Source organism: Moschus berezovskii, chromosome 22 (genome assembly GCF_049115385.1).
Source record: "Moschus berezovskii isolate FMDL1 chromosome 22, NW_MosBer_1.0, whole genome shotgun sequence".
Classification (NCBI taxonomy): Eukaryota; Metazoa; Chordata; class Mammalia; order Artiodactyla; family Moschidae; genus Moschus; species Moschus berezovskii.
Genome location: NC_142481.1, coordinates 27,944,304 through 27,970,930, shown reverse-complemented (window position 1 = coordinate 27,970,930; position 26,627 = coordinate 27,944,304). Strand labels below are relative to the sequence as shown.

At 50.3% G+C, this 26,627-nt stretch overlaps 3 protein-coding genes across 7 annotated transcripts; 2 read left to right on the top strand and 1 right to left on the bottom strand.

The window, feature by feature from the left end:
- Window positions 1-21: 21 nt before the first annotated feature.
- Window positions 22-11,567, top strand: TSNAXIP1 (translin associated factor X interacting protein 1). Of its 2 annotated transcripts, none has more exons than XM_055412506.2 (16): window positions 22-494; window positions 2,051-2,153; window positions 5,812-5,924; window positions 6,051-6,171; window positions 7,286-7,379; window positions 7,943-8,139; window positions 8,548-8,683; window positions 9,114-9,283; window positions 9,355-9,514; window positions 9,594-9,724; window positions 9,869-9,994; window positions 10,145-10,297; window positions 10,397-10,506; window positions 10,722-10,848; window positions 10,947-11,053; window positions 11,263-11,567. In XM_055412506.2, exons 1-16 carry the CDS (start codon window positions 448-450, stop codon window positions 11,501-11,503), a joined length of 2,136 nt encoding a protein of 711 aa, XP_055268481.2. In that variant the 5' UTR covers window positions 22-447; the 3' UTR covers window positions 11,504-11,567. The 2 variants fall into 2 exon arrangements, with proteins under 2 accessions (XP_055268481.2, XP_055268482.2); XM_055412507.2 differs by having other exon boundaries at window positions 23-494; window positions 6,048-6,171.
- Window positions 11,568-11,655: 88 nt separating this feature from the next.
- On the bottom strand, window positions 11,656-17,896 carry CENPT (centromere protein T). 4 transcript variants are annotated; one of them, XM_055412510.2, is made up of 13 exons: window positions 17,473-17,896; window positions 16,291-16,381; window positions 16,063-16,150; window positions 15,571-15,667; window positions 15,314-15,447; window positions 15,172-15,208; window positions 14,779-14,927; window positions 13,922-14,122; window positions 13,286-13,612; window positions 12,940-13,030; window positions 12,164-12,340; window positions 11,980-12,084; window positions 11,656-11,901 (listed from the first exon to the last, which is right to left on the bottom strand). In XM_055412510.2, exons 1-13 carry the CDS (start codon window positions 17,790-17,792, stop codon window positions 11,778-11,780), a joined length of 1,941 nt encoding a protein of 646 aa, XP_055268485.2. In that variant the 5' UTR covers window positions 17,793-17,896; the 3' UTR covers window positions 11,656-11,777. The 4 variants fall into 4 exon arrangements, with proteins under 4 accessions (XP_055268485.2, XP_088686354.1, XP_088686356.1 ...); XM_088830228.1 differs by having other exon boundaries at window positions 16,291-16,399; window positions 17,473-17,893; XM_088830230.1 differs by having other exon boundaries at window positions 13,481-13,612; window positions 16,291-16,399; window positions 17,473-17,893.
- Window positions 17,897-23,121: 5,225 nt separating this feature from the next.
- Window positions 23,122-25,211, top strand: THAP11 (THAP domain containing 11). The gene has a single exon (XM_055412503.2). It carries the CDS (start codon window positions 23,594-23,596, stop codon window positions 24,494-24,496), a length of 903 nt encoding a protein of 300 aa, XP_055268478.2. The 5' UTR covers window positions 23,122-23,593; the 3' UTR covers window positions 24,497-25,211.
- The last annotated feature ends 1,416 nt before the right edge of the window (window positions 25,212-26,627 follow it).

Below are 26,627 nucleotides of genomic sequence, written 5' to 3'. Positions count from 1 at the left end.
AATGCAGAGTTCTCCAGGGGCGGACCAGCTCAGGCTGGTGAGGGTCTCTGGGAGATGAAGTACAAACCTGTTCAGCCATAAGCCTGCTCAGCTAAGACATTGAGACACCGAAAACTACAGTTCCCGCTGGCAACGTGGCTCCGGCCTCTCTGTTCACCTCCCTCCCCCGTAGCCTCTGTTTATCCCCCAGCCTCAGTTCTGGTAGCTAGGGTCATATCCGCTGTAATGATTGACTCTGAGGAGACCCTCAGTCCCTATTCCCCGTCCGAGTACACCTTTGCTGCTTGGCTTTCCTCCCGGCGCGCGGGAATCGGATTCGGGGGCGTGACACAATCCTGATCCCGCCCCCGCCGATGGGCTGCTGGGATCTGGTCGCCATGGTGACGGACTGTACACTACCACAGCTTCCCAGGCCGCGGGTGCGGGCTGCCCGGCTGCCCTAAGGTCATGGACTCCCCGAACTCGCAATCCCTCAACTTCCCCACCACGTCGAGGTAGGCGCTTGGCGGTCTGAGGCCGGAGAGGAGGCCTTGAGTACTTCCAGAAAGAGAAAGGGTACCTGATTCAGACCTCTGCACCTCCTGCCTCTATCTATTGGTCTGGGGCTCCAGCCCCACAGGAACAGTGGTACAGAAACAATCTCAGATGATTTGTCAGCCCAGGAAGGTGGTTACATTCTAGTAAAAGGGGAAAGTGAAAGTCACTCAGTCGTGTCCGACTCTTTGCGACCCCATGGACTATACAGTCCATGGCATTCTCTAGGCCAGAATACTGGAGTGGGTAGCCTTTCCTTTCTCCAGGGGATCTTCCCAACCCAGAGATCCAACCCAGGTCTCCCGCATTGCGGGCAGATTCTTTACCAGCTGAGCCACAGGGGAAGCCCAGTAAAAGAGGATGCGGACTTTATCATTACTAACAGCCAGCTTTTTCGTGTTGAGCGTGCATTAAGTGCCAAGTGCTCCACACACCATATTTAACCCTCACAGCAACTCTATGAGGTGGTAATATCACCATTTTACAAGCATAGAAATAGAAGTCTGAAGAGATCATGTGTTTTACACATGTTTATAAGGAGAAGGCAATGGCACCCCACTCCAGTACTCTTGCCTGGAAAATCCTATGGACGGAGGAGCCTGGTGGGCTGCAGTCCATGGGGTCGCTAAGAGTCGGACACGACTGAGCGACTTCACTTTCACTTTTATAAGTCATGGAGCTGGTATTTGATCTCAGCCACGTGAGTCTCTAGATTTGAGCTCTTAGCCACAGGATAAACAGCCTCTTTACCCACTGGCTGAAGATAAAAAAGCATCTGTAAGCAGCCCAAGAACATCCTGTAGCCTCAAGGTAGCTCCTGCCTGTATTCACAGGTGCAGCATCTGGACACTGCAAATATGATAACAAACTCCTATAGCCAGAAAAACCACCGCCAAATAAATATTTTTTAAAAAATTAAAAAAATAAAACACTAGAACTCCTCAGAGGATAATATGTTTAAAAAAAAGAATTGTCTCTATCTCCTTGTAAGGAAACTGGGCTGAGTGAAGTTAAATTACATGCCCAAGAGGGTTCCTGTTAGAAAATAGGTGTCAGCCTCTGGGTCCTATCAACTAGTAAGTAGAAGCTCAAGACCCTCACCCTGACTCTTCACTCCAGACTCTGTACTTCTTGTCCTATAGCACCTGCCTTTGGTATCACACCCCTAGAATGTGCTGGTAATGTACATACAATGGTCATTAGAGCCACAGATGAACGTTGAAGGAAGTGTAGGCCCGCATGGTTTTATGGGTTCCTGGTAAGGGGTGTTATGCCACTGCAGGAGTACATGAGATTCCAGTGATGAGAATGTTTCTATGAATGTGGGAAAATAGTTTGAGCCCAGAATTGGAAGCTTGTTGACAGCACCTCTGGGAATCTGGAGGCAGCACTGGGAAGACCCAGAACCTGGCTCGGAGGAGAGAGGAGGCCATGTCTTGTGGTTCTGGGAAGAGTGGAAGTGCACTCCCCACTCAAGGCTCTGTCACCCACCACTTCCTTCTCCTTCTCTGTGCAGAACACACCTGCAGCCTTTAGGAGTGTCCATAGATGATTCCCTCTTCACAGAAACCAAGAATACCCAGAAACACAAGCTTTCTCAGAAACGGAAGACACTGCTGGTTAGTGGCAATGTCCTGTGGGGTCTCCAGATTTTGATCCACAGTCAGGGGTGTGTGGGTCAGAGGCCAGAGGCCCACCAGTCTCTGGGGCGGGAGCATGCACACTTGCCACACCTCACCTGAAAAGCCTTCCCAGACCAGCCCCTGACCACAGATAACCTTCTCTTGCAACATAGCATTCTGGAGTGGACCTTGTTTCTTCATCCAGCCTACCATGTGCTAGGCATTGTGCTTGGTACTGGGATGGTCCCACCAGATCTGTCAGGGTCTTTTAGAAATATGACTATATCATTTTTGTCTTTACAGCCCTAGTGCCTGATGTAGTACTTGAGTGGCTGCTATAATGTGTGTCATAACTGCTGTGAGTAGGTGTGTGAAGGCAGTAGCAAAGGATGTTCATCCACTGTGTTGTTGACTCTGCACTGGAACTAGGGACTCTATGAGTCACAGGACAGTCTCTCCCTCCATTCCTGTTCTTTGAAGTTTTTATATAAAAATGAATGCTGGGGAATTCCCTGGCAGTCCGGTGGTTAGGACTCTACACTTTCACTGCAGTGGGGAATGAGTACCATTGCTGGTTCTCCCCACAAATTTTAAAAAATGCTATGTTATTAAGATTTAGGAGTTTTTGTTGATATGATCATAAGACTGTTATTACTATTTAATCAGCAAACAGCCATTGTCCAAAAATCACAGGTGAAAAAAATACATTTGAGCAAACTTGTAAGTTCAGCTCACCATGGAGAATTGTGGGTTGTGGTAGTTTTCTACCACACATTTAGGTGAGTGTGTCTTATGTAGAAGATGGGAACATGAGCTGTACCCTTTGTGAGGCTGGGTACTTCAAACATCAAGAACCTGATATCAGGGCGAGAAAGGGGTAGTGAGGACCCTAAGCGGAGACCAAGTGCAGCCACAGTACAGCATGATCCCGATTACTTAGGACTCCCTACCCCTTCAGCTGCCACCTACTCAGCGGAAGTGGGACCAGGCTCTCACTTCCTTTATTTTGCTCGTCGGCAGTGATACCGTACTCAACCACCAGGGGGCGTTGCACCCTCCTGCAGTCCCTCCGACCCCCGGGGCCGCCCTTCCCATTTTCACCTGCAGGGGGAAGCAGAGAGCACAGCTCATGGGGACACTGCCTTCCAGCCACCCACTTGCGGAGGCTTTACCAGCTGTTTGATAACCTGACAAAGAAAGCAGCGTATGCTGGGAAACCAAAATAGGGTAACCCCGTCTTCTCTTGACAGAAACAGCAGACAGAACGCGACATCTGGCCTCTTTTATTTTTTAAGTCTCCCAAAATAAGCTAAATTAAGCTTTATTTCTATGACTAAACTGGTTTTGTCTTCTCAGGGAATTTTCAAACTGGTCTCCCTTTGTTACTGTTCTTATATTTTCTGTTCGTTTTTGTTGAAGTATGGCTACTTTACAATGTGTTAGTTTCAAGTGTTCAGAAAAGTGATTCCATTATACATATATTCTTTTTCATGTTCTTTTCCATTATAGGTTATTATTAAATTATATAGTAATTATTACATTATAGGTTAGTAATAGATATTGAGTATATTTCCCTGTGCTATACAGTAGGTCCTGTTGTTTACCAATTTTATATATAGTAGTGTGTATATGTTAATCCCCAAATCCTAATTATCTCCCCCATTCCCACTCTGCTATCTCCTTTGGTAACTGTAAGTTTGTTTTCTATGTCTGTGAGTCTATGTTTTGTAAATAAGTTAACTTGTATAATTATTTTAGATTCCACATATAATTGATATTATATTTATCCTTCTCTGACTTGCTTCATTAATATGATACTCTCTAGGTCCATCCACATTGCTGCAAATGGCATTATTTCATTCTTTTTTTATGGCTGGGAAGTATTCCACTATATATATATATGTACCACATTTTATTTTGAGCTTTAAACTCTTCACAATTCTGTTTCATCATCTCTTCCCCCTCCCATGCTATGTTTTTATTTATTCAACAAATATTTCTTGTTGTTTTCCACTATGTTATCAGGCACTGGTGATACAGTGGTAAGCAAGACATCTACTCTGCTTCTGAGAGAAGATGGGGGTGTGATGATGGGAAAGAGTGGGTGTTGGGATTGAAAAGAGTATCAGGGAGAACCCCTGAGATCCTAAATATGAATAGCCAGCCTGGAGCATTCTTGACCCTGGCAAAGCATATGTGAACATATACACCCACTAACTAGCATTTCTGTTTTTATTATATCATGCATCCAACTAAATCATACTTCCCTAAATATTTCAGTTCAGTTCAGTTCAGTCGCTCAGTCATGTCCGACTCTTTGCGACCCCATGAATCACAGCACGCCAGGCCTCCCTGTCCATCACCAACTCCTGGAGTTCACTCAAACTCATGTCCATCGAGTCGGTGATGCCATCCAGCCATCTCATTCTCTGTCGTCCCCGTCTCCTCCCACCCCCAATCCCTCCTAGCATCAGAGTCTTTTCCAGTGAGTCAACTCGTCACATGAGGTGGCCAAAGTTTATCCACAATATTTGCTAAATGCTACTTAAGACTATGAAGAGTGTTAACACAACACTGTAAATCAACCATACTGGAATTAAGAAAAAAAAAAAAAAAACGTGAAGAGTATGAAGTGTGATGCCATCAATTCTGGAAGTAAAGAGACAGGTCAACCCAAACCCCCAAAGGCTGGAATCCTCCCTGAGACCTTGCAACAAGGCTTACTATGTACTTTGCAAAATATTTGGGGAAAGGATGGATCATTGCAAGATTGAGATAAAATAGGTAGAACTAAGAATGCAAAGAAGAGCCCAAGGAGACAGGGGCAGTTTCCACCCAAGAGGGTCAGGAGCCAGCTACCATTAGTCTGGAAGAACTCCTAGAACCTGGATATGTGGGACATGGGAGGTAGGCCTGGCATCCATCCCAGAAGAACCTGGAAGCTGGGCTCAGGGCCACAGAGCAGGCTTTAATACTGAATTCAATAATGCAATTTTTTTTTAATTTCAAAGTAATTTATGCATTGTAGAAAATTTTGAAAAATACACAATTACAGATACAAAAGCACCCATGGGCCTATCATTACAGAATAACTGCTGATATTCTTTTGGGTTATTTCTTCCTTCTTTTCTGGTTTTTTATCTTACCTGGTTGTCTTATTCCCTAATTTCAGGCTTTACTTAACGCTTGCTATAACCTGTGTTAAGCCTCTTTGTGAACATTTCATGGCTGTACAATAGTCTTCTAAGTCTTCTATTTTTAGATACTTAGGGAGTTTACTGATTTTTTTCACAGTCATAAGTAAGGCTTTGAGGACCTTATGATAGAGCTGCCACTTCACCTCTGTGCCCTCTGCACTGGCCAGCCCAGACCTCAGCCTCAGCTGGCCTGCTCTCCTTGGGCATAGGTCTGTTCATAGTTCTTCAAAAGTGTTGCTGTTTCCCTGAGGTATTGGTGCTACCCAGGAAGTGGAAGTGTGGAGTCCTAAGCACTGTACTACCAGGGAATTCCCAGGAGGACCACAGTCTTAATTGTGAACCATATTAAGAGATGTTGTGGGGGAGGAAAGACCCAGGAGTGGAAGGAGGAGCCTGGAAAAAAACATCAGGAAGGGGAGCGATGTTGTCATGGTAACCCCGCCTGTCCCTTCTTATAGTCTAGTTCGTTCTCCATCGGTGGCCACCTGTCCCCATGGCCCAGATACATCAGTGACCAGACCATTCTGCATAATCGAAAGCCCTGTTCAGATGACTACCGGAAGCGGGCAGGGTAAGCCAGGGTCAGCCTGATGGTGGACAGACTGGGCCCAGAGGGATGTGTGCTGCCACAGACCTCTGGGGCATGAGGGTCCGGCAGGGTGTCCATGGCATCTCAGCTTACTACCCCCTGCAGTAGCTTGCAGCAGCCCCTGGGCACAACCAAGCCAAGATACCTGGAGCAGCTTGAGAACTACCTGCGCAAGGAGCTCCTCCTGCTGGACCTAAGTACAGATTCTGCCCAGGAACTAAGGCTGCAGGTCAGAACCACAGAAACTCTGTGGGGAGGCAAGGGCAGGGCTGCCAAGAAACCTTACTCACCGGGACTGGGCACTTCAGATTTTCTGCAGAGACCAGCCTTCCCCAGCTCTTTTGGGTTCCCCGTTACTGGTAAGAGAAACAGGTTCTATGACAAAGCCAGTGAGCAAGCAAAGTGACCAGGGTGGAACCAAAACTCTCCTGAGGCTTGGGCTTCTTGACCTGAGTAGGTGGCCTGGATACTGTCTCCAGCCCTTCTGTGATCCCCAGCACCCACCTTGGGTCATTTGATATCAGTGAATAGAGCCTGAATCCTGACAGTTGGGCAAGCAGGGGTCATAAAATGTCCACCAGCCCAGTCACACTAGCCCTAAGCTTGAGGAACTTAGCCAAAACAGAGAGAAATCTGGATGTAACCTAGACTCTGATGCATATCAGGGAAGTAATCACCCAATTCCTGCTCAAACGGAAATGATGATGGGAAACCCCGCAGTTCTGACTTAGTCACTGCCACAAGCATTTGCTGAGCACCATCTGTGTGCAAGCTCTGGATGGGGCCTAGATATGGCCTCATGAGCTAAAAGGAACCTCACCAACAAGGAAGCAGAAGCTGAGAGGGCATCCAGCTTCATGGCAGTGGAGCTAGGACACAAACTCAGGGTGGGTTCAAGGGTCTGTGCTCATTCCAGTACACAATGTTGCTTCCAAAAGCTTCCTGTGTGTCCAGGTAGGACAGGAAAGCACATGTCTCATTGGAGGTTGGAACGCAAGGTTAGAGCCTAAAGTGCTGTAAATGGGGAGGGGTACTGGTGAGAGGCCAGCTGAAGCACAGTGAATGGAGGAGGTTGGCTGTCTGGAGAGCCAGAGAGAGAGCACAGGTAGAGATGGGGAGGTCCTGACCCAGGTTGCCTGCCAGGTCTCCAGAGAGCAGTTCAGAGGGATGGACTCAGCTCCTGGACTGTGCGAGACCCTAGTGGTGCCTGTGGCATTTATTTGAATGTGAATCGACTGGCAGCTTCATACAAGAACCCTTCTAAGTTGAGCAAAGAAACACTTAGGTCCCACTGAGGGTGGCAGCTATAGGCCAGGAGATGACAGTTTCCCTTTTCTTGCCAGCCTTACAGAGAGATCTTTGAATTCTTCATAGAGGACTTCAAAACATACAAGCCATTGCTGTCCTCCATCAAGAATGCATATGAAGTGATGCTGGGTAAGACTGCAGCCTCTCTGCCTGGGCCCAGCCTGGAAGAGGCACAGAAGATCCTATTTTGACCTTCTGGGTTCTGCAGGGGTCTGGGGTACCCACAAACTGGGCTTTGAGGTCGCCAAGCCTTCTTACTTACTCTTCTGTGATAGGGCACCCCAGAGCAACTGACTACCGGCCATTCTTGGAAGTGTGGTGAGGTGGTATCTGTAGGAAACAGAGCATCTTTTCTATGGAGACTGAAGCCCAGAAGGGAGTATGTAGTTCAGGGAAGTGAGGGGGCTTCCCTCCCCAGGATCAGGAGGTGCTGGGCATGGCACAGCTGCAGAACTAAAAACTGTACAGGGATGGCACAGAGGTGAGACCCCAGTCCTCATTTGGACTCTGCCCCTGGTTGAAAAGCAAGTGCAGGAAGTTCTTAAGCAGGAAGTATAGACTTCTTTGAATGGGAGTATAGACTTCTTGAGTTTGCAAGGAACATAGGTGCTCACTGTGACCTCAGATCATTGTCTGCTGGCTGTTTTGTCCTCCATGGTCCCAAAGGGACTCCCCTACCTGTCCCTACTTAGCCCACCAGAGGGAAAAAATTCGGGCTCTGGAGCCCCTGAAGGCCAAGCTGGTCACTGTGAATGAGGACTGCAACGAGAAGATCCTGGCCATGAGGGCTGAGGAGAGAGATGAAATCTCCATGCTGAAGAAAGAGAAGATGAATTTGCTAAAACTAATTGACGAGAAGAATGAGGAGAAGATCTCATTGCAGACAGAGGTGAAAAGGGAGTAATGCAGTGCCCAACTCCCTGAATTCCTGCCCCCCCCATCCCAGGGTTGACCTTGAGGCCTTTGGCACTGGTGTGACCCTGTTGTCTCCACCCTTCTACCTGGAATGACATACAGAGCCACCACCTGCTCCCAAACCCCGCTTCCACATGCTGCCCTCCTCCTTGGCCTGGCACTGCCTCAGTGTGGCTCTCAGTGCTAGCCGAGTCCTACTCCTTGGCTGCCAGACTTTCTCCACAGGGGGAAGCTTCGGCACTTTGACAGGAACAACCAGTCTTCTCCCCTTCCTCCCTTTCTTGTTCCCAGGCCCTGGTAGGGCCACCCAGCACCCACCCATCCACTGTGGTGACGAGCTGTCTAGAGACAGCCCCTGACCACTGAGCCATCTCCCCAACAGGTGACCAAACTGAGGAAGAACCTGGCTGAGGAGTATCTGCACTATCTTAGCGAGAGAGATGCCCGCAAGATCCTCATCGCAGACTTGAATGAGCTACGCTACCAGCGGGAAGACATGTCACTAGCCCAGTCCCCAGGTAAGTCTGAGGTGGGTTTCTGCCCTGCTGGAGAGGAGTCTGACTCTCACCACTCACTCCCATGTATTCATTGCTCCTGATATTTACTCATTCCATGCTCACTCCCAGTGAGAGATGTTCCTGCTGCCACCAGGGTCTGTGGATCTTCTGAGCTTGCCTGAGAATCACAGACTTGTTGTTTATGTAGGAAACAATCGCTGACAGTTGAGGCAACCTAGACTCCCCAAGGGCTGCACAGGCCTGGTACTCCACGTCCTGGGCTTCTCTATTTAAGCTCAAAGTCCTACAGTGGTAGCATGATGGAAAGACTCAGTGGTTCCCATACTGGGAGAGCAGGAAGACCTGGGACGTGCCCCGAGGGACACTCAACCCTGTCCTGGGCTACAGGCCCCAGAGCCAGGGTGATGCGAGCTGGCGGGCCTCCTGGCAGGCGTCTGGGGGGAGGACCCCGTGAAGCTAACAGTGGCTCTGAAAATGGCCCGGCAAGACCTGACCCGCACGCAGATGGAACTCAACACCATGAAGGCCAACTTTGGAGACGTGGTACCCAGGAGGGACTTTGAAATGCAAGAGAAGACCCTCAAGGAACTGCAGGAGCAGGTGCTGGTGGGCAGACAGGGTAGGGCAGGGCCACATAGGTGGGTAGCAAGGACCAATCACCCTGCCCACAGCTGGAGAGCCTGAGAGACGACTACGAAGAGGTCCGCAAGGAGCACGAGATGCTGCTGCAGCTGCACATGAGCACACTGAAGGAGCGGGACCAGTACTTCTCCGAGCTGCAGGAGATCCAGCGCACCTCCACACCACGGCCAGACTGGTCCAAGTGTGAAGGTAACGCTGGCCCTTGGGGCCCTAGGTACTGCACAAGTGTGTGGTATGGACTCAAGCTCCCTCTCCCCAACCCCTGCAGATGTGGTGGCTGGAGGACAAGATCGCTGGCACATGCTGGCCGAGGGCAAGAACAGCGACCAGCTGGTGGACGTGCTCCTGGAGGAGATTGGCGAGGGGCTGCTCCGGGAGAAAGACTTCTTCCCTGGTCTGGTAGGGGAGTCCCTGGGCTCGGGGAATAGCCAGGCCTCACTGCTGAGAAAACTTGAGGTTCTGGAGGAACGATGTGGGACTCTGCCCTGCTTGTTGGTAGGGCTACAGCTGGGCCCAGAGATGAGCAGACATGGTTCCTTTCAGGGCTATGGGGAATCCATCCCCCCTTTCCTTCGGTTTGATGGCACTGTGGAGAACAAGAAGCCAACCAAGAAGGAAGTGGTAAAACTCCTCAAGGATGCCTGGAAAGAACGTATCACTGAGGAGCAGGTCAGATCTCTCCAGCTATTTCAGCCTGGCATGGCTGCCTGAGTCCTCCGGTGGTGGAGGGCGGATGAGGACAGGGGTGGGGGGTGTTCCCTCAAGGCACTAGGGAACTGGGAGGAGGGCCAACCAAGCAGTCTTCCCCCTACCCTGCAGAAAGAGAAGTTCCCAGATTTCTTCTTCAGTTTCCTGGAGCGCCACTTTGGGCCTGGTAATGCCATGGCCTGGGCTTATACCATTTTTGAATATATCAAGCTCTTCCATACCAATGAAGTCATGAGTCAGTTCTATGCAGTCTTGATGGGAAAGGTAAGCTTGGGCCTGGCTCTCTACCCTTTGTCCCCAATAGGCCAGCTCTGTCCCTACTCCTCTAGGAAACAGCGAGATAGTCAATGCTTCCTCCCATAGAGGAAAGAGAGTGTGTACATCAAGCAGAAGGAGACCATAGCACAGCTGCTGCAGGAGATGACAAACATTGACAGCCAGAATGAGGGGCTACTAACAATGGAGCAGTTAAGGTGAGAGACCAGTTGGGTCACCCCAAACTCGAGCCCAACGTGCCCTCTGGCCTAGTTCCCAGCTGTGCAGGGGGAAGGGGAGCCTGGTGGGAAAAGGCCAGATCCTCAAGGCATGCTGCCCTTCTTTCTGAGCACTAGTAGGACTGGCAGAGGGGTGCAGGAAGATGGGTAAGCAGGCCTCTGCCATGCCCATCAGCCCTTCTGTCTCCCCACAGTACTGTCCTCAAGAGCACCTTCCCCTTTAAGAAGGATGAGAGAATTCAGGAGTTGATGGAGGCAGGGGGCTGGCATCCCAGCAGCAGCAATGCAGACTTGCTCAACTACCGCACGTTGTTTATGGAGGTGGGTCGGGGCCCAGGAGCTTGCCCAGCCCTGACCCACTAGCCTCTGCCTAGACTCTAGCCCGTGTATCTTCACTCTGCCTTGTGGCCCCTTCCCAGGATGAGGAGGGCCAGAGCGTGCCCTTTGTGCAAAAGCTGTGGGAACAGTACATTGTGGAAAAGGATGAATACTTAAACGAGTTAAAGCAGGAGCTGGGCCTGGAACTGTGAGTGATCCTGGGGCCCACAGACTCATCCAGTCATAGGCAAGTCCTGCAGGCTGGGCCACAAAGTAGCATCTCCAGCCCCTGGGTCTCCCTAAGCACCAAGCTTGCTGCTGGGCCTTACATACCACTCAAGCCCAGGAGAGGGAATCTTGGGGTCTGGGTAGAGAGCAGAGGGTCAAGGTCTGTCTCTCTCTTTCTTTGTGGGACAGCAACAAGGAGGTGACCCTACCCAAGGTACGTGAAGCCCTGATGAATATTGATCCCAGCCTGGACAAGCAGACCCTGAACCACTATCTGAGGCAGGCCTTCCAGCTCCCCATGACAGAAATGCCAGAGGAGGGTGAGGAAAGGGAAGAGGGCATTGTGACACAGCTCCAGACTGCACTAGAACAGCTTCAGATGAGTGACATTAGGCGTATGGGGCCTCGGGAGCAGGAACTTGCAAGCTAAGGCCACCGGAGCAGCCTAAGTGCTCCCGTGCTGCTAACCTCTGATTGTTGTTATAAAATTCTTTGTCTGAACCCATGCTATTCTCTAGGTTATGCTGGGGAGTCAAGGGGAGTGGCTGGGTCCCTGCCTGGCTATCCCAGGACATGCATCAAAACACAGCATATTCTGTTTGTGACACTTTATTGATGCTGAGGGGTGGGGAGGAAACCTAGAAGTGTATGTGGGGCCAAGCAACCCCAGGTTGGGGGACAGGGCAGGTGTTGAGCTGTGGCCCCTACTCGGCGGGGAAGACAGAGTTGCCACTGAAGGCACAAGGGATGAGCAGCTGCCGGTACTCCAGGGGCAGGTGCCGTTCCACGAGCACATGCAGGGAGACTTGGTCAGTGACCAGGCCCTGCCTGCAGCAGAGGACAGAGAATCAGAGAATCAGCTCCAGCATTCCCACACCCAGCACCTCCCTGCTTCCATCTGCTTACCTTCGCAACAGCAGCTCCAGGTCCTCTGGCCTCACAGTCTTGCGCCCAGCATGAGCAGCAAATACCTCCAAGTCGTCACAAAGATGCTGGAAGTACTTGTCTAGGCTGCCAGGAAGGTTGGGTTAGGACAGACTATTCATGATCTGAGGGGCTCCTCTCCCCAACCTAAATGTCAAGGACTCACCACTTCTCCACCATCTCCACAGCCTTCTTCTCCATGGGCATCTTAGCATAGAAGCTAAAGAGTTTTGCATAGTGGTTCAGTCCAGCATTGTAGGGATCTTGACGGGGTCTGGAGCCAGGGATTCGGGGCCTGGGAGGAATCCTGGCCGACAGATGCTTTGGGAGCTCTGAAGGTAACCTGGAGACAAGAAGTGAACAGAGTTAAACTAAATGCTCCCTTAAGAGGCCCCTCATCAAAGATAAGTCTTGCTGGCTCCTGCCAAGATTGGGGTCCTTGTGCTCCTTGGCCAGCCTGGGCCTACAGTTCCAACCAATTCTGGGGGGCAATGGAGATGTGGGGCTATGTAGAAGCCTGGTCCTTCCCTGGGGCTCTGATGCTTCACAAACTGGACACAATGTCCCCCTCTCACCTCCTCATACAAACCACTACTTGCTCAGGCCCATGATCCTCAGGCTTTGGCACAGACACGCCCCCCACCCCTGCCCCACCCCCAGCTATTGCTGCCTGTCCCATTCTGCTAATCCTCCTCCAGGAAGCCTTCTCTGACTACTTATTAGCCCAGGTACTTCCCCCTGGCCAGGCTCTTCTAAGCCACCGCAAGCAGCATGGGATGCCAGATGTGTTCTCAATGAGCCCTGCCCAGTCCACCTCAGGGTGCTCTACTGGGTAACCTCTGCATAACCACAGGAAGAGTAATAACCCTATGATGCCCAATGCCAACTTCAGTGCCTGCCCCTTCTAAGAGGCCCATGTGGAACAAGGTCACAGGATCTCACACTGCTGTGCTTGGTGGTGGAGCTGGCTCAGCAAACTCAAGTCGCCTGGTCCGAAGGAACTCTGGAGTGCTGGGGGCCAATTCTGGACTTGCTGCAGAGGAAGCGCATGGTTATATGAGGCTCAGGCCTGACCATCTCACCCAACCCTGAAGACCCGCAGCTCCCTTATCCTGTTCTTTGATGGCTCCATCTAGCTCCGGCCAAGTAAGGGGCCCTTCACAGAGTTTCCCTAGCCCAAGACTACCTGTGCCCAGAAACACAAGCCAAGTTAAGTCCCTCCTCCAAGGCCAGGAACATAGCTATCACTTACCCACCCACTCCCTGATCCCTGCACTGGGCCCCTTACCTGACCTACCAGAGGTGTCTTCATCCTCTGAAGATCCTTCTGGCTCCTCGGCCTCAGTAGCCCCCAAGGATCCCGCTGCTTCTGTCACCTCTATGTGTCCTTCAGGCTCTTCTGCCCTGGCAGATCCTAGTTTTGCTGCCTTCTCCACTTCCCTCACATTCATGCTTTCTCCCATACTTTCCTCTGCTTCCTCACCTACTCCATTCTGTAAGGGCTCTATGCCATCTTCTCCAGAGATACTGCTGGTGTTTGGAAAGCCCATAGCAAGGGCATCAACCTCCTCCACTTTTCTTGCCAGAAGCTGGGCTGGTTTCCCAGGACCTGAGTCTAGGGGACAGAATACACACTAGAGAAGCAGTAGGCCAGGGCTGTAGCTCTGAGAAGGGTAAAAATAGAGCAGTAAAACCCAGCCTAGCCCATCAAGGAGGAAAGAAGGCCAGAGGCGGCACCAGCGTACTGGTTTGGAGTGTCCTGGCCCAACACTGACTTTGCTATTGGATGAACGGATCAAGAGCCCTCTAAAGGGACTTGGGGGGCGGGGGAGGGCATACCTATGGGTCTGAGGAGGAAAAACCACCAATGCCAATTCTTGCTCAAGCTAGGCTTGACTCCAGGTCGCATGCCCCACATACTCACAGTTGTTCTCAAGTCCAGGCCCACTGCTTTGTGTCCTGAGACTGGCAGCCCCCTCCACTTCTTTGGCCCCAGAGTGAGAGGGACAAGGCAGGGAGTGGTGTACACTGGGGGAATGGCCAGCCAAGGGCTGAGAGAAGGGCTGGGTGTCCTCCAACACCATGTCCGTTGGCATAGTAGTAACAGGAGTTCTGTGGCTCTCACCTGGAAATCAAAGGCAAGGTGGCACTCAGAAGTTTGCCCACCTGCTGCTACCCAGTCACCAGGGCCTAAGCAGTAGATCTATGAGTTTGACCAAGTGGCCCTCAGAAAGAGAAGACTACCTAGCACTCAGCTTCATCTCCCTTCCACAGCTCTCCTTGCTTACCTCCCTGCTCCTCAGCGTGGCATCCCCAGGCTCCAGAGCCTGCCCCACTCAAACTGCTCACCCATGCCTCCATTCTCCATTTCTTACTCAGGTCCCTCTGCCAGAAATCCTTCTCTTGCTGTAATGAACTTCATTTGTTTTCTGGAATCAGGCTCCCAGGTCAGCTCTGGTTGACCAGCTGATCCTGAAACTTAGCCCTTTTTAATTTTCCAATAAGCTCCAGCCACCATATCACACCCCTTTCCTACCCTCCGTCCTGTAGCTCTTTAAGGATACAGGGCTCTGGAAGATACAAGGGACTAAGACTGGACCCACAAGATAAGAGGCAACTTGTGGAAAGAAACCAGGAAGCCCTCCTAGATCTACTGGCCAGGACTGCTCACCATTCCTGACACAAAGGAGAGAGAAGCAATCTTGGACTCAACAGCACCTCCCATCAATCATGGGATGGAAGCTTTCCCCATCAACTAGAAGAGGAAAATCTCAACCTTACCTGGATGAGCCACAGCCAGGGAAGTATCTCGCAGATCCTGCAAAAATGTACCCACATCTATCACTCGGCGAGTAGGAGGTCTGCGAGCCAAACCAGGCCTCTTCACTGATTGTGGCTGGAGAGGCATGGCAAAGGTCAAGTTGAGAGAGCTGATGGTATGGATAAGGCACAAAGGAAAGTCAGGTACCTGAGGCCTAACCCCATTCCCCCATCCCAGAAATTCCCCCAGCTCCCCTGGTGTTCTCATCTCTTAGAACAGCCACCATGAAAAAAAAAAAAAAAACAGCCACCATGCTGTGAGCATGGAGGAGTATGGTCAGATTCCCTCCTAGTCAGCCCCTCCTTTCCCAAGCCTCTCTTTCACCAATTCCCAGAATAAATAGGCAACAGCACCTGGTGAGGGAAGAGGCATCAGCATTCTCACGAGGCCCTACAGAAGATGTAAAAAGAAACCATAAGTTACCAGGCCTCTCAGGCCTCCTCAGCCTCTCCAGAGGACAGAGAGCATGGCCACAGGTGTTGTCCAGGACCTCACCTTGAGAAAGATGCCCCCAGTCCATTCCTTGCTGAAACTCTGACAACCTCAGCCTGTGCTTCCTTCTGCCAGGAGCCAGCAGACCTGGAGCCAGGGTTGTGGGGGGCTCAAGTTCAGGAAGTTGCAGCTCCAAACTACAAGGATGGAGCTTATCTCAGACCAACTAGGACACCCAATTCTGGCTCTTGGGGCCCCCCCAATACTCCCTGACCAAAAATGCCCCCAACAGCCCAGTCCAAGGGGAGAATTTACTGTACCTGCCCCGACTGCTTTCCCGTCTGGAAGGCTGGACCACCTGTGGTAATGGAACCAGCTTCACCACTGCCTCTGGCATTACAATGGAAGATTCTGGAGCTGTAGAAATAGCAAGGAAAGGACTTCCCAGGTGGTGCAGTGGGTAAGAATCTGCCTGCCAATGCAGGGGACACAGGTTCGTTCTCTGGTCAGGAAGATTCCACATGCTGTGCAGCAACTAACCCTGAGTGGCACAACTACTGAAGCCCATGCACACTTAGAGCCTGTGCTCTGCAATAAGAGAAGCCACTGCAGTGAGAAACCCACGCACTCCAATGACAAGTAGCCTGCACTTGCTGCAACTAGAGAAAGCCCACACACAGCAACAAAGACTCATTGCAACCAAAAATAAAGAAATAACAAAGAAAGCATGCAGCTGACAGGGCAGGCTACCCTAAATGAGGGATACCGTGGAGTTGGAGCCTGATTCTCACTGCAGGCCAGTGCTTGCTCACCAGTTAGTATGATGTTCTTCAACAGAGTCCGGGGTGTCTGTTCCTCCAGGTGTCCACTGGCTTGAACACGGGCCAATCTGTCAACAGACTTTGGGGAAAAGCACCAAGCAATGAGTCTGTTCTTTTGCCTTGAGCGTCCCTCCAGGAGGGCTCCAGAGCAGAGCTAGAACTCAAGGGCCCCCTGAAGGCAACCAGAGCCCTATAGTGGTCAGTTGGTAGGGCACTTACCGTGGCTGTATGAGAACGACGCCTGGCAGTCATCTTTGTTTGACTCCTCAGCCTCCTAGAGGAAGGTGTTTCAAGCAGGTCTCTCTGGCCACTATGTAAAGACCAGCAACTGTGAGAATCACGTAGGAAAGGGGAACAAGAATTAGAGACGTATCTTCATCTGGGATCTTGGCTGAAGTCTTCTATCCTCAGGGACAGGGACCCAGAAACCACTTGCCCCTCCTATGGCCATGTTCCCAGTCTCCTGTGTCAACAGGGTTGTGGATGAAAGGGAGCCGGAGAAGAATGAGAAGAGAAAGGAAATAAGACGACCCAGCCAGAGAGAAGGGCTGAAGAAAACTTTACAGAGGTGACTTTGGCAGAATCAGGGGTTAACCACATTGATAAACGGGACAACTGGAAAAGTATCCATTCTAGACATTAAAACAAACCAAGGATATTAAAAAATTTTTAAACCTCTTAAGTACTCTTCAGGGTCGGACAGCAACCTCCACATGGGTCACTCTAGCCCTAGTTTTTCCAGTCCAATCCCCTCTCAGATTCCAGAACTACATAAATGTTCCTATGGCATAACTCCCACCTCGTCACTCATAGGTGTAAAACCTATAGTGAATGGCTTCTCATTGTCTATAAAGGAACTGCAGCGACCCAGAATGTCAGCAGACGCCATCTTCCACACATTCTGCACCGTGAGCTCACCACCGCCCTCACCCACTGACACTCCCACCACGTCCGACCAAATTCCCTGCTCCCTAGCAAAGCATCGTTCCAGTTCCTGCCTCCCGACTGCTACCCAGGCTGCTCTCTCCAATTCCTTCCCCATCTTTCAACTGGGAACAAACCGCATGGGAGGAAGTTCAGGGCAGATGCCTGGACAACTCTGAAAACTGGTCTAGAAAATAGAGCAAAAGACCAAATTCTGAGCAAATATCCTTCGCTTCCAAAAGCGGCCCCCCCAATGACGCCTGCATAATTGAGTTCTGAGGTCCTGAGCAGCCTGGAAGCTCAGGGGTCGGGGCACAAACAGATGACCCGAGCCCAGCGGGGAGAAAGGAGCCTGGTCTGAGTCCTGGGCTCTGCTCTTTTCCTGAACTCAGTTTCCCTCTCCAAACTGAGTCAGTGCGGGACCCCATCTCCCAGGGTCTCTGGTTGCTCTTGGGCTGGGGCAGCGCCCTCACACACCCAGACCGAGTACTCCGGGCTCGCCGCGGTGTGCGCGGGTCCGCTGTATCCAGCACCCGCCGTAGCAGTGTCCGTGTCGTAGGCTCACTGTCAGGGCTGAAGTTGTCGGCCATCGCCTCAGTTGCCCACTTTCCCAACGGCTTAGGTATCCGCAGTCGTCGCCTTCCCGCCGCCACATTTAAGCCAACTATCGCGATGCTTCCGAATTCTGTCAACTCTCGAGCGGCAGCCGCACAGCCCCATGGGAATTGCAGTTCTAGTCCTGCAGCGGCCTTCTCTCGGTGTGTACAATGGTGGTTGCAAACTGGTTTTGCAAGCATCCTTACCTTGTGTATTGTGTTCAATTGCTCAGTCGTGTCCGACTCTTAGGGACCCTGTGGACTGTAGGCCGCCAGACTCCTATGCCCGTAGAATTTTCCTGGCAAAAATACTGGAGTGGGTTGCGAATTCCTCCTTCAGTGTTCTTGCCTGGAGAATCCCAGGGATGGGGGAGCCTTGTGGGCTGCTGTCTGCGGGGTCGCACAGAGTCGGACAAGACTGAAGCGACTTAGCAGCAGCAGCAGCAGCCTACAGGGGATGTTTCCAACCCAGGGATCGAACCTGCATCTCCTGTATCTCCTACATTGCAGGCAAATTCCTTCCCACTAAGCCACTGGGGAAGAAGCCCCATCTTTAAGCCTGGGCAAATATAGGCAACCATTCAAAACCTTGGTTGCCTTACCTGTAAGAGGAGGGTGATACCCACTTAATAAGGGTATGTATGTAATGACTCAAAGAGATAATGTTTAACTCAGGATCTGACATATAATAAGCCAGGCCACAAAAAAATAGCAGCTGGCTTCCCTGGTGGCTCAGAGGTTAAAGCGTCTGCCTCCAATGCGGGAGACCCGGGTTCGATCCCTGGGTTGGGAAGATCCCTGGAGAAGGAATTGTCAACCCGCTGCAGTACTCTTGCCTGGAGAATCCCACGAATGGAGGAGCCTGGTAGGCTACAGTCCACGGGGTTGCAAAGAGTTGGACACGACTGAGTGACTAAGCAGATTGTTAGAATGTCTCTTATTCTCATCTCGCTCTCCGAAGATGAGAGACACATTTGGGCCACTAAAAAATTACCGTATTCTATATGTGACCTGATCAAATTTGCATTTGCCGACCAATGTGTCTATATCTATCACAATAGATCAGTTTTCAGGCTAGGAGGCTAGTGAGCTGTTTGTCATCCAGCAGAGATGTTAAAATTTCCAAACACAAGCAATTTCGAGATGAATTCCGGCTCTCCAAAGTTCTGTTAATATTGGAGATTCCGTTACCACATTTTCACCAATTGATAGCCCCATTGCTCACCTTTCTTAAGTTTTAGTGGGAACTGAAGTAGAACTTGAGTTATGCATTTCCTGTGGAGTTTTCCTTCATGATCCTAAATTGAGTGTGAAGTATCAGATACTGGAAACAGGCATGGGCACATTTGTGTTTGTGTTTAAAGATAGATTAAAGAAAATACAAGATTTTTGCTTCTCAAGAATTAAAAAAAAAAAAGATTTTTACATCTCAAAATAAGAGAACTGTGGAGGAAAATCATATCAATATTCCCTGTGAAGGAAAGCTACATGGCTCAAAATAGCCTGGAGTTAAAACTCCCCTCCAGGTCCTCCCCACCATTCTATACACAATAAAGAACTTTCTACCCCAAAGAAAGGAATGGGCATTAAGATTGCTTACATTCAGCTCCCAGCCGATCCCAGTCTCTGGCCTATCTCAGGAATTCCTTACCCCAGTTGTTGAAAGCTAACTAATCAAAAATAATCATGAGGAAAAACAGACCCCCTCAAAATGATGTATCTCCACATACATGTTTTCTATACATACCTACTCTCTTCTTGACTTAGCACAGCAGCCCACAAATGGGACTGCTGCCCCTTCTCGCCTCATTAAAGGTGATCTGTTCCTGTAAAGTGCCGGTCTTGTGTTTTTTTCCGAACCTCGCCTTCTCTAACTCCCTTACCTTACACCCTGTCATTTAGATCTGACCTCTATGATGGCTTCCCATGTGGCTCAGCCAATAAAGAATCCACCTGCAATGCAGGAGACCTGGGTTTGATCCCTGGGCTGGGAAGATCCCCTGCAGAAGGGAAAGGCTACCCACTCCAGTATTCTGGCCTGGAGAATTCCATGAACTGTATAGAAGAAGCACAAGCTGGAATCAAGATTGCCGGGAGAAATATGAATAACCTCAGATATGCAGATGACACCACCCTTGTGGCAGAAAGTGAAGAGGAACTAAAAAGCTTCTTGATGAAAGTGAAAAAGGAAAGTGAAAAGGTTGGCTTGAAGCTCAACATTCAGAAAACAAAGATCATGGCATCTGGTCCCATCACTTCATGGGAAATAGATGGGGAAACAGTGGAAACGGTGTCAGACTTTATTTTTGGGGGCTCCAAAATCACTGCGGATGCTGATTGCAGCCATGAAATTAAAAGACGCTTACTCCTTGGAAGGGAAGTTATGACCAACCTAGATAGCATATTAAAAAGCAGAGATATTACTTTGCCAACAAAGGTCCGTCTAGTCAAGGCTATGGTTTTTCCCGTGGTCATGTATGGATGTGAGAGTTGGACTGTGAAGAAAGCTGATCGCCGAAGAATTGATGCTTTTGAACTGTGGTGCTGGAGAAGACTCTTGAGAGTCCCTTGGACTGCAAGGAGATCCAGCCAGTCCATTCTAAAGGAGATCAATCCTGGGTGTTCATTGGAAGGACTGATGCTAAAGCTGAAACTCCAATTCTTTGGCCACCTCATGTGACGAGTTGACTCACTGGAAAAGACTCTGATGCTGGGAGGGATTGGGGGCGGGAGGAGATGGGGACGACAGAGAATGAGATGGCTGGATGGCATCACCGACTCGATGGACATGAGTTTGAGTGGACTTGGGAGTTGGTGATGGACAGGGAGGCCTGGCGTGCTGTGATGTGTGGGGTTGCAAAGAGTCAGACACGACTGAGCGACTGAACTGAACTGAACTGATTGAACACAGTCATACTTTGGCATAGTATTGTTTGCATAGATTGTCCTGTGTTTCCATGATTGATTAAACTATATACGTGTGTGTGTGTTAGTCGCTCAGTCGTGTCGGACTCTTTGTGACCCCATGGGATGTAGTCCACCGGGCTCCTCTGTCCATGGGATTTCCCAGGCAAAAATACTACAGTGGGCTGCTATTTCCTTCTCCAGAGGATCTTTCCAACCCAGAAATTGAACCCAGGTTTCCTGCATTGCAGGCAGACTCTTTACCATCTGAGCCACGACAGAAACCTTGGGACTTTATTACTTGTCAGAAAAGAAAAAGGGGGAATTCCCTGGCAATTCAATGGTTAGGACTCTGCGCTCTCGTTGCTGAGAGCCTAGGTTTAATCCCTGTTTCAGGAACTGAAATCCCACAAGCAATGTGGTATGGCCAAAAAACAAACAAACAAACAAAATCCCCAAAACTAACAGACAAACTAGGTTCATGGGACCAGACCATGTGAGGTCTTAGCAGGTTCTGCAAAGAAGTTTGAACAATATTCTAAATGCAACAGGCCACGGGAGGGATTTAAGCAGATGTATTACATAATCATATTTTCTCTGGCAATGATGTGAAGAACAGATTGCAGGGGAGGCACGATTGGAAGTAGGGAGACATGTGACAAAAGTTCTTGCCTTTCTCCAGACGTGACAAGATAAAAGGTGGCCAGGGCAGTGAGGGTAGAGAGAAACCCATGCATTGCATTCCAGATATTTTTTTCAGTGTAGAATACTATGTAGATTAGAAGTCATTTTATGTACTAGAAGGTAGAGTTCTATAAAGCATAATATTCAATGTTCTGTACACAAATAAATGACATTAATTTGACCTCTTACCAGTTTTTTTTGAGTAAGGTATGTCTTGAGATTGGTAGGAGTAGAACCATATTGGTAACTGTATGACAATGAAAATATATAACAATACAATGATCTTTTGCTGAGTTTTATCTCTACTGCACACATTTTTATAAACATTCAAACATATAACAAAGTGTGTATTCATGTTTTAATAGTATAAATGATTCACCCAAATGAATGCACATGTTTCAGCACGAGCTACACATACTAGAGAATGCATTTCTGAATCTAAATTGGTTCAAGCTGTGGACCTCAATAGCACTGGCCAGGAGGGATGGTTCTGTGGAACCCACACAAATGACAAAGGATCACATTGGTTGTAAACAGAAACGTAAACAGGTAATGTTTGGGTGTTGGGACCAGAAAAAGTTTTTTCTCCTCCCCCACTGTCCTGTATGCTTCTAGAACATTTTATGTATGGGTTTATTTTACAATAAATAACAAACTTAAAAAAAGTAACAGTTAACTGTAATGCTATTGTTCTCTTCTGCAGTTAACTTGGAGCGCTATTGTTCTTTTTAAAAGGCCCGATCTATTTTTTTTATATCAAATAATTAGAAATAATGTATACTAGGCTTTGAATGAATACCTGTGGTTTGTTATCAGAAGAGAATAAAATAAGGAGAGTCAGGAGAAAGGGAGAAGAAGGGCAAGAAGTAGGAGGAACAGGGAACTCAGCAAAGGAGGAGGGCTAGCTTACAGGTAATTCTGTACAAGAGACTGCTTTCTTGGTTTTCCAGCCTCTCTTGCCCTTTAGAACACTATCCCCAGAGAAGTCGACGGGATCGGGACGTAACTTGTTACAATACAAGTCCTGTCCATCCTTTCGTTTCACACTCTTTCAACAGTTCTCAGTCGCTGTCATAATAAAATCACAAATCTTTTAAGTTGGCCTGGTTTGGTTATCTTTCGGAGCTTCTGCCATTCTGTCTCTTTAAGGGCAGAGCCTAGCTCCTGCTTGCCTCAGGGCATTACAGGCAGGCGCCCAGGGAAAGAACCAGCTGCTCCTTCCTACCCAGGCTTTCTTGGATTTTTAAGTTTTTTGTTTTTTATGTTACACAACTTTCGGGGGTCGTAATTCCCGGAACAGGGATACAACACGTGCCCTATGCAGTGGAAGCTGAGTCTTAACCACTGGACCACCAGAGAAGTCCCTCATGGATTTTTTTCTTCCGGTGCCTCCGCCTCCGAATTCTTCCTATCTTGTTCGTTTTTTTGGAGCGTTTATTTCTGTGATTAGACATCCATTAACGTGCATTCACACCTATTGTCCAAGTCCGACCCTCAGTCCCTCTATAGTCGTGTCGGGTCGACTTGGTTCCTACATGATTTCCAACTCCATGCACTGTGTTCCGCACACAGTAGGCACCCAGTGATGACTATAAGTGATCACTGGTCAGTAAGCGAGTCAACGCAAGCAAAGTCTAAGTCGTTGGGAGTCTCTAACGCAGACAAAGAGGCTCCTGAGGCCTCGGTGACAAGCTGAGGCCCTTCCTCCCCTCCCCCGCAGGAATGCAGCGAACAGAGCGGCTCAGGGTTGTGGGACCGCTTCCGGCGTACAGCACAACCTAATCCGATTCCTGATCAGTTTGCAACCCGACCTTTCCCTTAGGCGTCGCTCCAGGTCGCAGCCGCCAAGTTTAGCGCAAGGCATTGCGGGACTTGTAGTTTCGCTGGGCACATGCCCACGGCGCATGCGCACTGGAGAGGCGCGCGCCGCCCGACCCCTCTCAGGATTCCAGGTCCTTGCGAAGGGCTCTCCAAGCGACAGAGCTCCAACCGAATATGCCTCTCTAGTCCGCGGAGGGTGAGCCGAGTAGGAGAAGAGTCCGCTCTACGTGGCTCTTCGCCGTGCACTGGAAAGCGGCCGGAATAAGCACGCCCCCGCTCCGGAAGTGAGCGACTTCTGGCGCAGTGCATTGTGGGGGGCGTAGTCCTCCTCCTCAGGCGGTCCTTCGCGGCGTCCCCGGGGCCCACTCCGGAGCGCAGGCGGGCGGCTGGACCGGCGGCGCGGCGCGGGCCGGCGGGAGGCGTATTCTGGGCACGGGGCGCTGAGTTAGGCCGGCCGTGCCGGGTGGCAGTAGTGGGAGGCCGCCTAAGGCCTCGCGCGGCGCCGCCCGTCGAGGGGCGGGCGGCGGCAGACAGACCCGACCGTCGAAAAGCTCAGGAGGCCGGTGGGCCGGGTCGGGCCGCGCGGCGCAGCCATGCCTGGATTTACGTGCTGCGTGCCGGGCTGCTACAACAACTCGCACCGGGACAAGGCGTTGCACTTCTACACGTTTCCCAAGGACGCTGAGCTGCGGCGCCTCTGGCTCAAGAATGTGTCCCGTGCCGGCGTCAGCGGGTGCTTCTCCACCTTCCAGCCCACCACGGGCCACCGTCTTTGCAGCGTTCACTTCCAGGGCGGCCGCAAAACCTACACTGTGCGGGTCCCCACCATCTTCCCACTGCGCGGCGTGAACGAGCGCAAAGTAGCACGCAGACCCGCGGGGGCCGCAGCCGCCCGCCGCAGGCAGCAGCAGCAGCAGCAACAGCAACAGCAGCAGCAGCAGCAGCAGCCGTCGCCGTCCGCTTCCACTGCCCAGAACACCCAGCTGCAGCCTAACCTGGTATCTGCTTCTGCGGCTGTGCTCCTCACCCTTCAGGCTGCTGTAGACAGCAGCCAGGCTCCAGGATCCGTGCCACCGGCGCCCACCACTCCCACGGGAGAAGACGTTAAGCCCATCGACCTGACAGTGCAAGTGGAGTTCCCGGCCGCAGAGGGCGCAGCCGCCGCCGCCGCTGCGTCGGAGCTAGAGGCTGCTACAGCAGGGCTGGAGGCCGCCGAGTGCCCCATGGGCCCACAGTTGGTGGTGGTGGGTGAAGAGGGCTTTCCTGATACTGGCTCCGACCACTCGTACTCGTTGTCGTCAGGCACCACGGAGGAGGAGCTCTTGCGCAAGCTGAACGAGCAGCGGGACATCCTGGCGCTGATGGAGGTGAAGATGAAGGAGATGAAGGGCAGTATCCGTCACCTGCGTCTCACCGAGGCCAAGCTCCGCGAAGAACTTCGCGAGAAGGATCGGCTGCTGGCCATGGCTGTCATCCGCAAGAAGCACGGAATGTAAACGCGTCCCCTTTTGGCCCTCTGGACTCCCAGATCCCTGCCAGCTTAGAGGGACCTGCGGCCACCGTTGTTGAACTCCCTCATACTCCTGGGGCACTGTTTGACAGTACTGAGGCTTAGGGCAGCTGGACTCTTTTGCTGGTGACCTAGTACCCTCTCGTTTCCTCCTGAAGCAACGCCCTGAAGTCTGAGACTGCACTGGGGACACCAGCAGTTATGACTTTGTCTACCCATCCACACCTTCACTCCCTAACTCCAAGTTTATATTGCAGGTTCTGGTTAAGCAGAGGCTTCAGAACCACTGACCTTGAAACTTATCCCATAGGGATGCAGGTGGGATGCTGGAGGACTATGGCTTTGGGAAGACAACACCTTGAGTTTGGCTGGCAATCAGAGACAACTCTTCTGTGTGTAGTGATAAGAGATCCAAGTAACATCAGTTCTACTTTTTTGTGCTTTTCCTTCCCAGGTGCAGCCTGTGATTCTGATGGGGACTGGCAGATCTGTGCCTCGGCTTCCTAGGACCTCCCTCCCAGGAGGCCATCTACAAGGGGATCTAGGTGACCTGTTGATGGAAATCCAGCCTGCCAGGGACTTAGGTCTATCCTGTTATGTTTGCTACTGGTTACAAATTCTATTTTCTGTACAATTAGTCAGACTAAAGTTTTCACTGTGTTTGTTTGGCAAAACGAATTAAACAGAAAGTAAGGTTTTTATTTGGGTCTCGCCATTTTATTTTTATAAGGACTCAGCTAAGGATCCTTGAAATATGGGGAGATGGACTTCTTGATAGGCCTCCCCCTTCTCCACCTTGGTCTCGAGGACCAGGCTGACCCTGGGAGTAGAGATGCTTCGGTGACTAGGTTTCTCCATAAAGGGGCCCTAACCCTCATAAGGTCTTCTCAAGAGTTCCAACTCATCCTGAAGAGTTTGGAAATTGCACCAGATGGTCTTGGTTTGCCCATGGGTTAGCTCCCTGTGTGCTTTCAACTGGGGGAAGAAGCAACTGACAACTAAGCTGAATTGTGGCACTTCCCTGGGGGTTTTGAATTCCTTAAGAATTTTCAGCTGGAATTGAATTTTGCTCACTATTCTCCCCTTAGGCCTAGTACAGTGTCTGGCACACATGGGCATGCAGTTACTTAAATCAGTGAAGACCACAGCTGGAGCCAGCCATGGATTCTTACAAGGAATGTGGATACCTCTGACCTTGGTGCACTTTCATTGTGAAGGAGGTGGATCCTCAGAGGAATTTAAGGATGAGCTGGGATTTGTCTTCTCTTGACGCATTTTCTTGGCTGTTAGCATCTTCATTTAGACTGGATGTTGTAGTGACAAGATGACATTTTTATCTGTGGTTCCAAGTCATTTAGCTCAAAACTAGCAACAAATGCCTTTAAAACTAGCAGTGTTTAACATGGGTATTGGGGCACAAATGATACTTCTTGGGCTCCATAAAACATGATTCTTTTCTCTGTTACTTATGGAAAAAGCCACTTACCTGGGGGCTTTCCCTGTAGTTTCAAACTGGAATGACTAAAATATCCCTCCAGTCTCTGCTCTCCTTCTGACCCCTTGGCATTGACTTGAGAAACAAGTGTCTGTTGGGGAGGAGAGGTAGGAGATAGGTTGTGCAGGTGCCTAGTTGGGGAAGGGACTGTATCTCTCCCTTCCTGGGGTTAGTTCTGGCTGGTCATAAAGTGGTGGAAGCACAGCAGTACCCTTCCAGGTCAGCAGGGACTGTAGCCTTTTATGGGCAGCTGTTGGGTCACTCACTCAGCTGTCCCCACCTGCCTTCATTAGGAGTGAGGATTTTCCCAGGCTCCAGCCATGTTCGTTACTGTATCCTTTAGCTCCTGTTTGCTGAAGGGATTTAAGACTTTCAGCTTTGGGTCTCTTGAACCTCTTAGCAGCACTCCCAGGACAGAGTGAGAAGAGCCAAATGGGTCAGGATTCGCTAGTATCTGGATGTAATGAGCACACAACCTCTAGGGTGTTTTATCTTATAGAAGGGAGGGGGACAGCTCAGAGCAAGGGAGGCCCTAGGCCCTAGATACACCACAACCAGGGCAATGCAGTCTCCCTGACAGTAGTAAGAGAAGAATCTAGTCAGGCAAAATAATACAGATCTG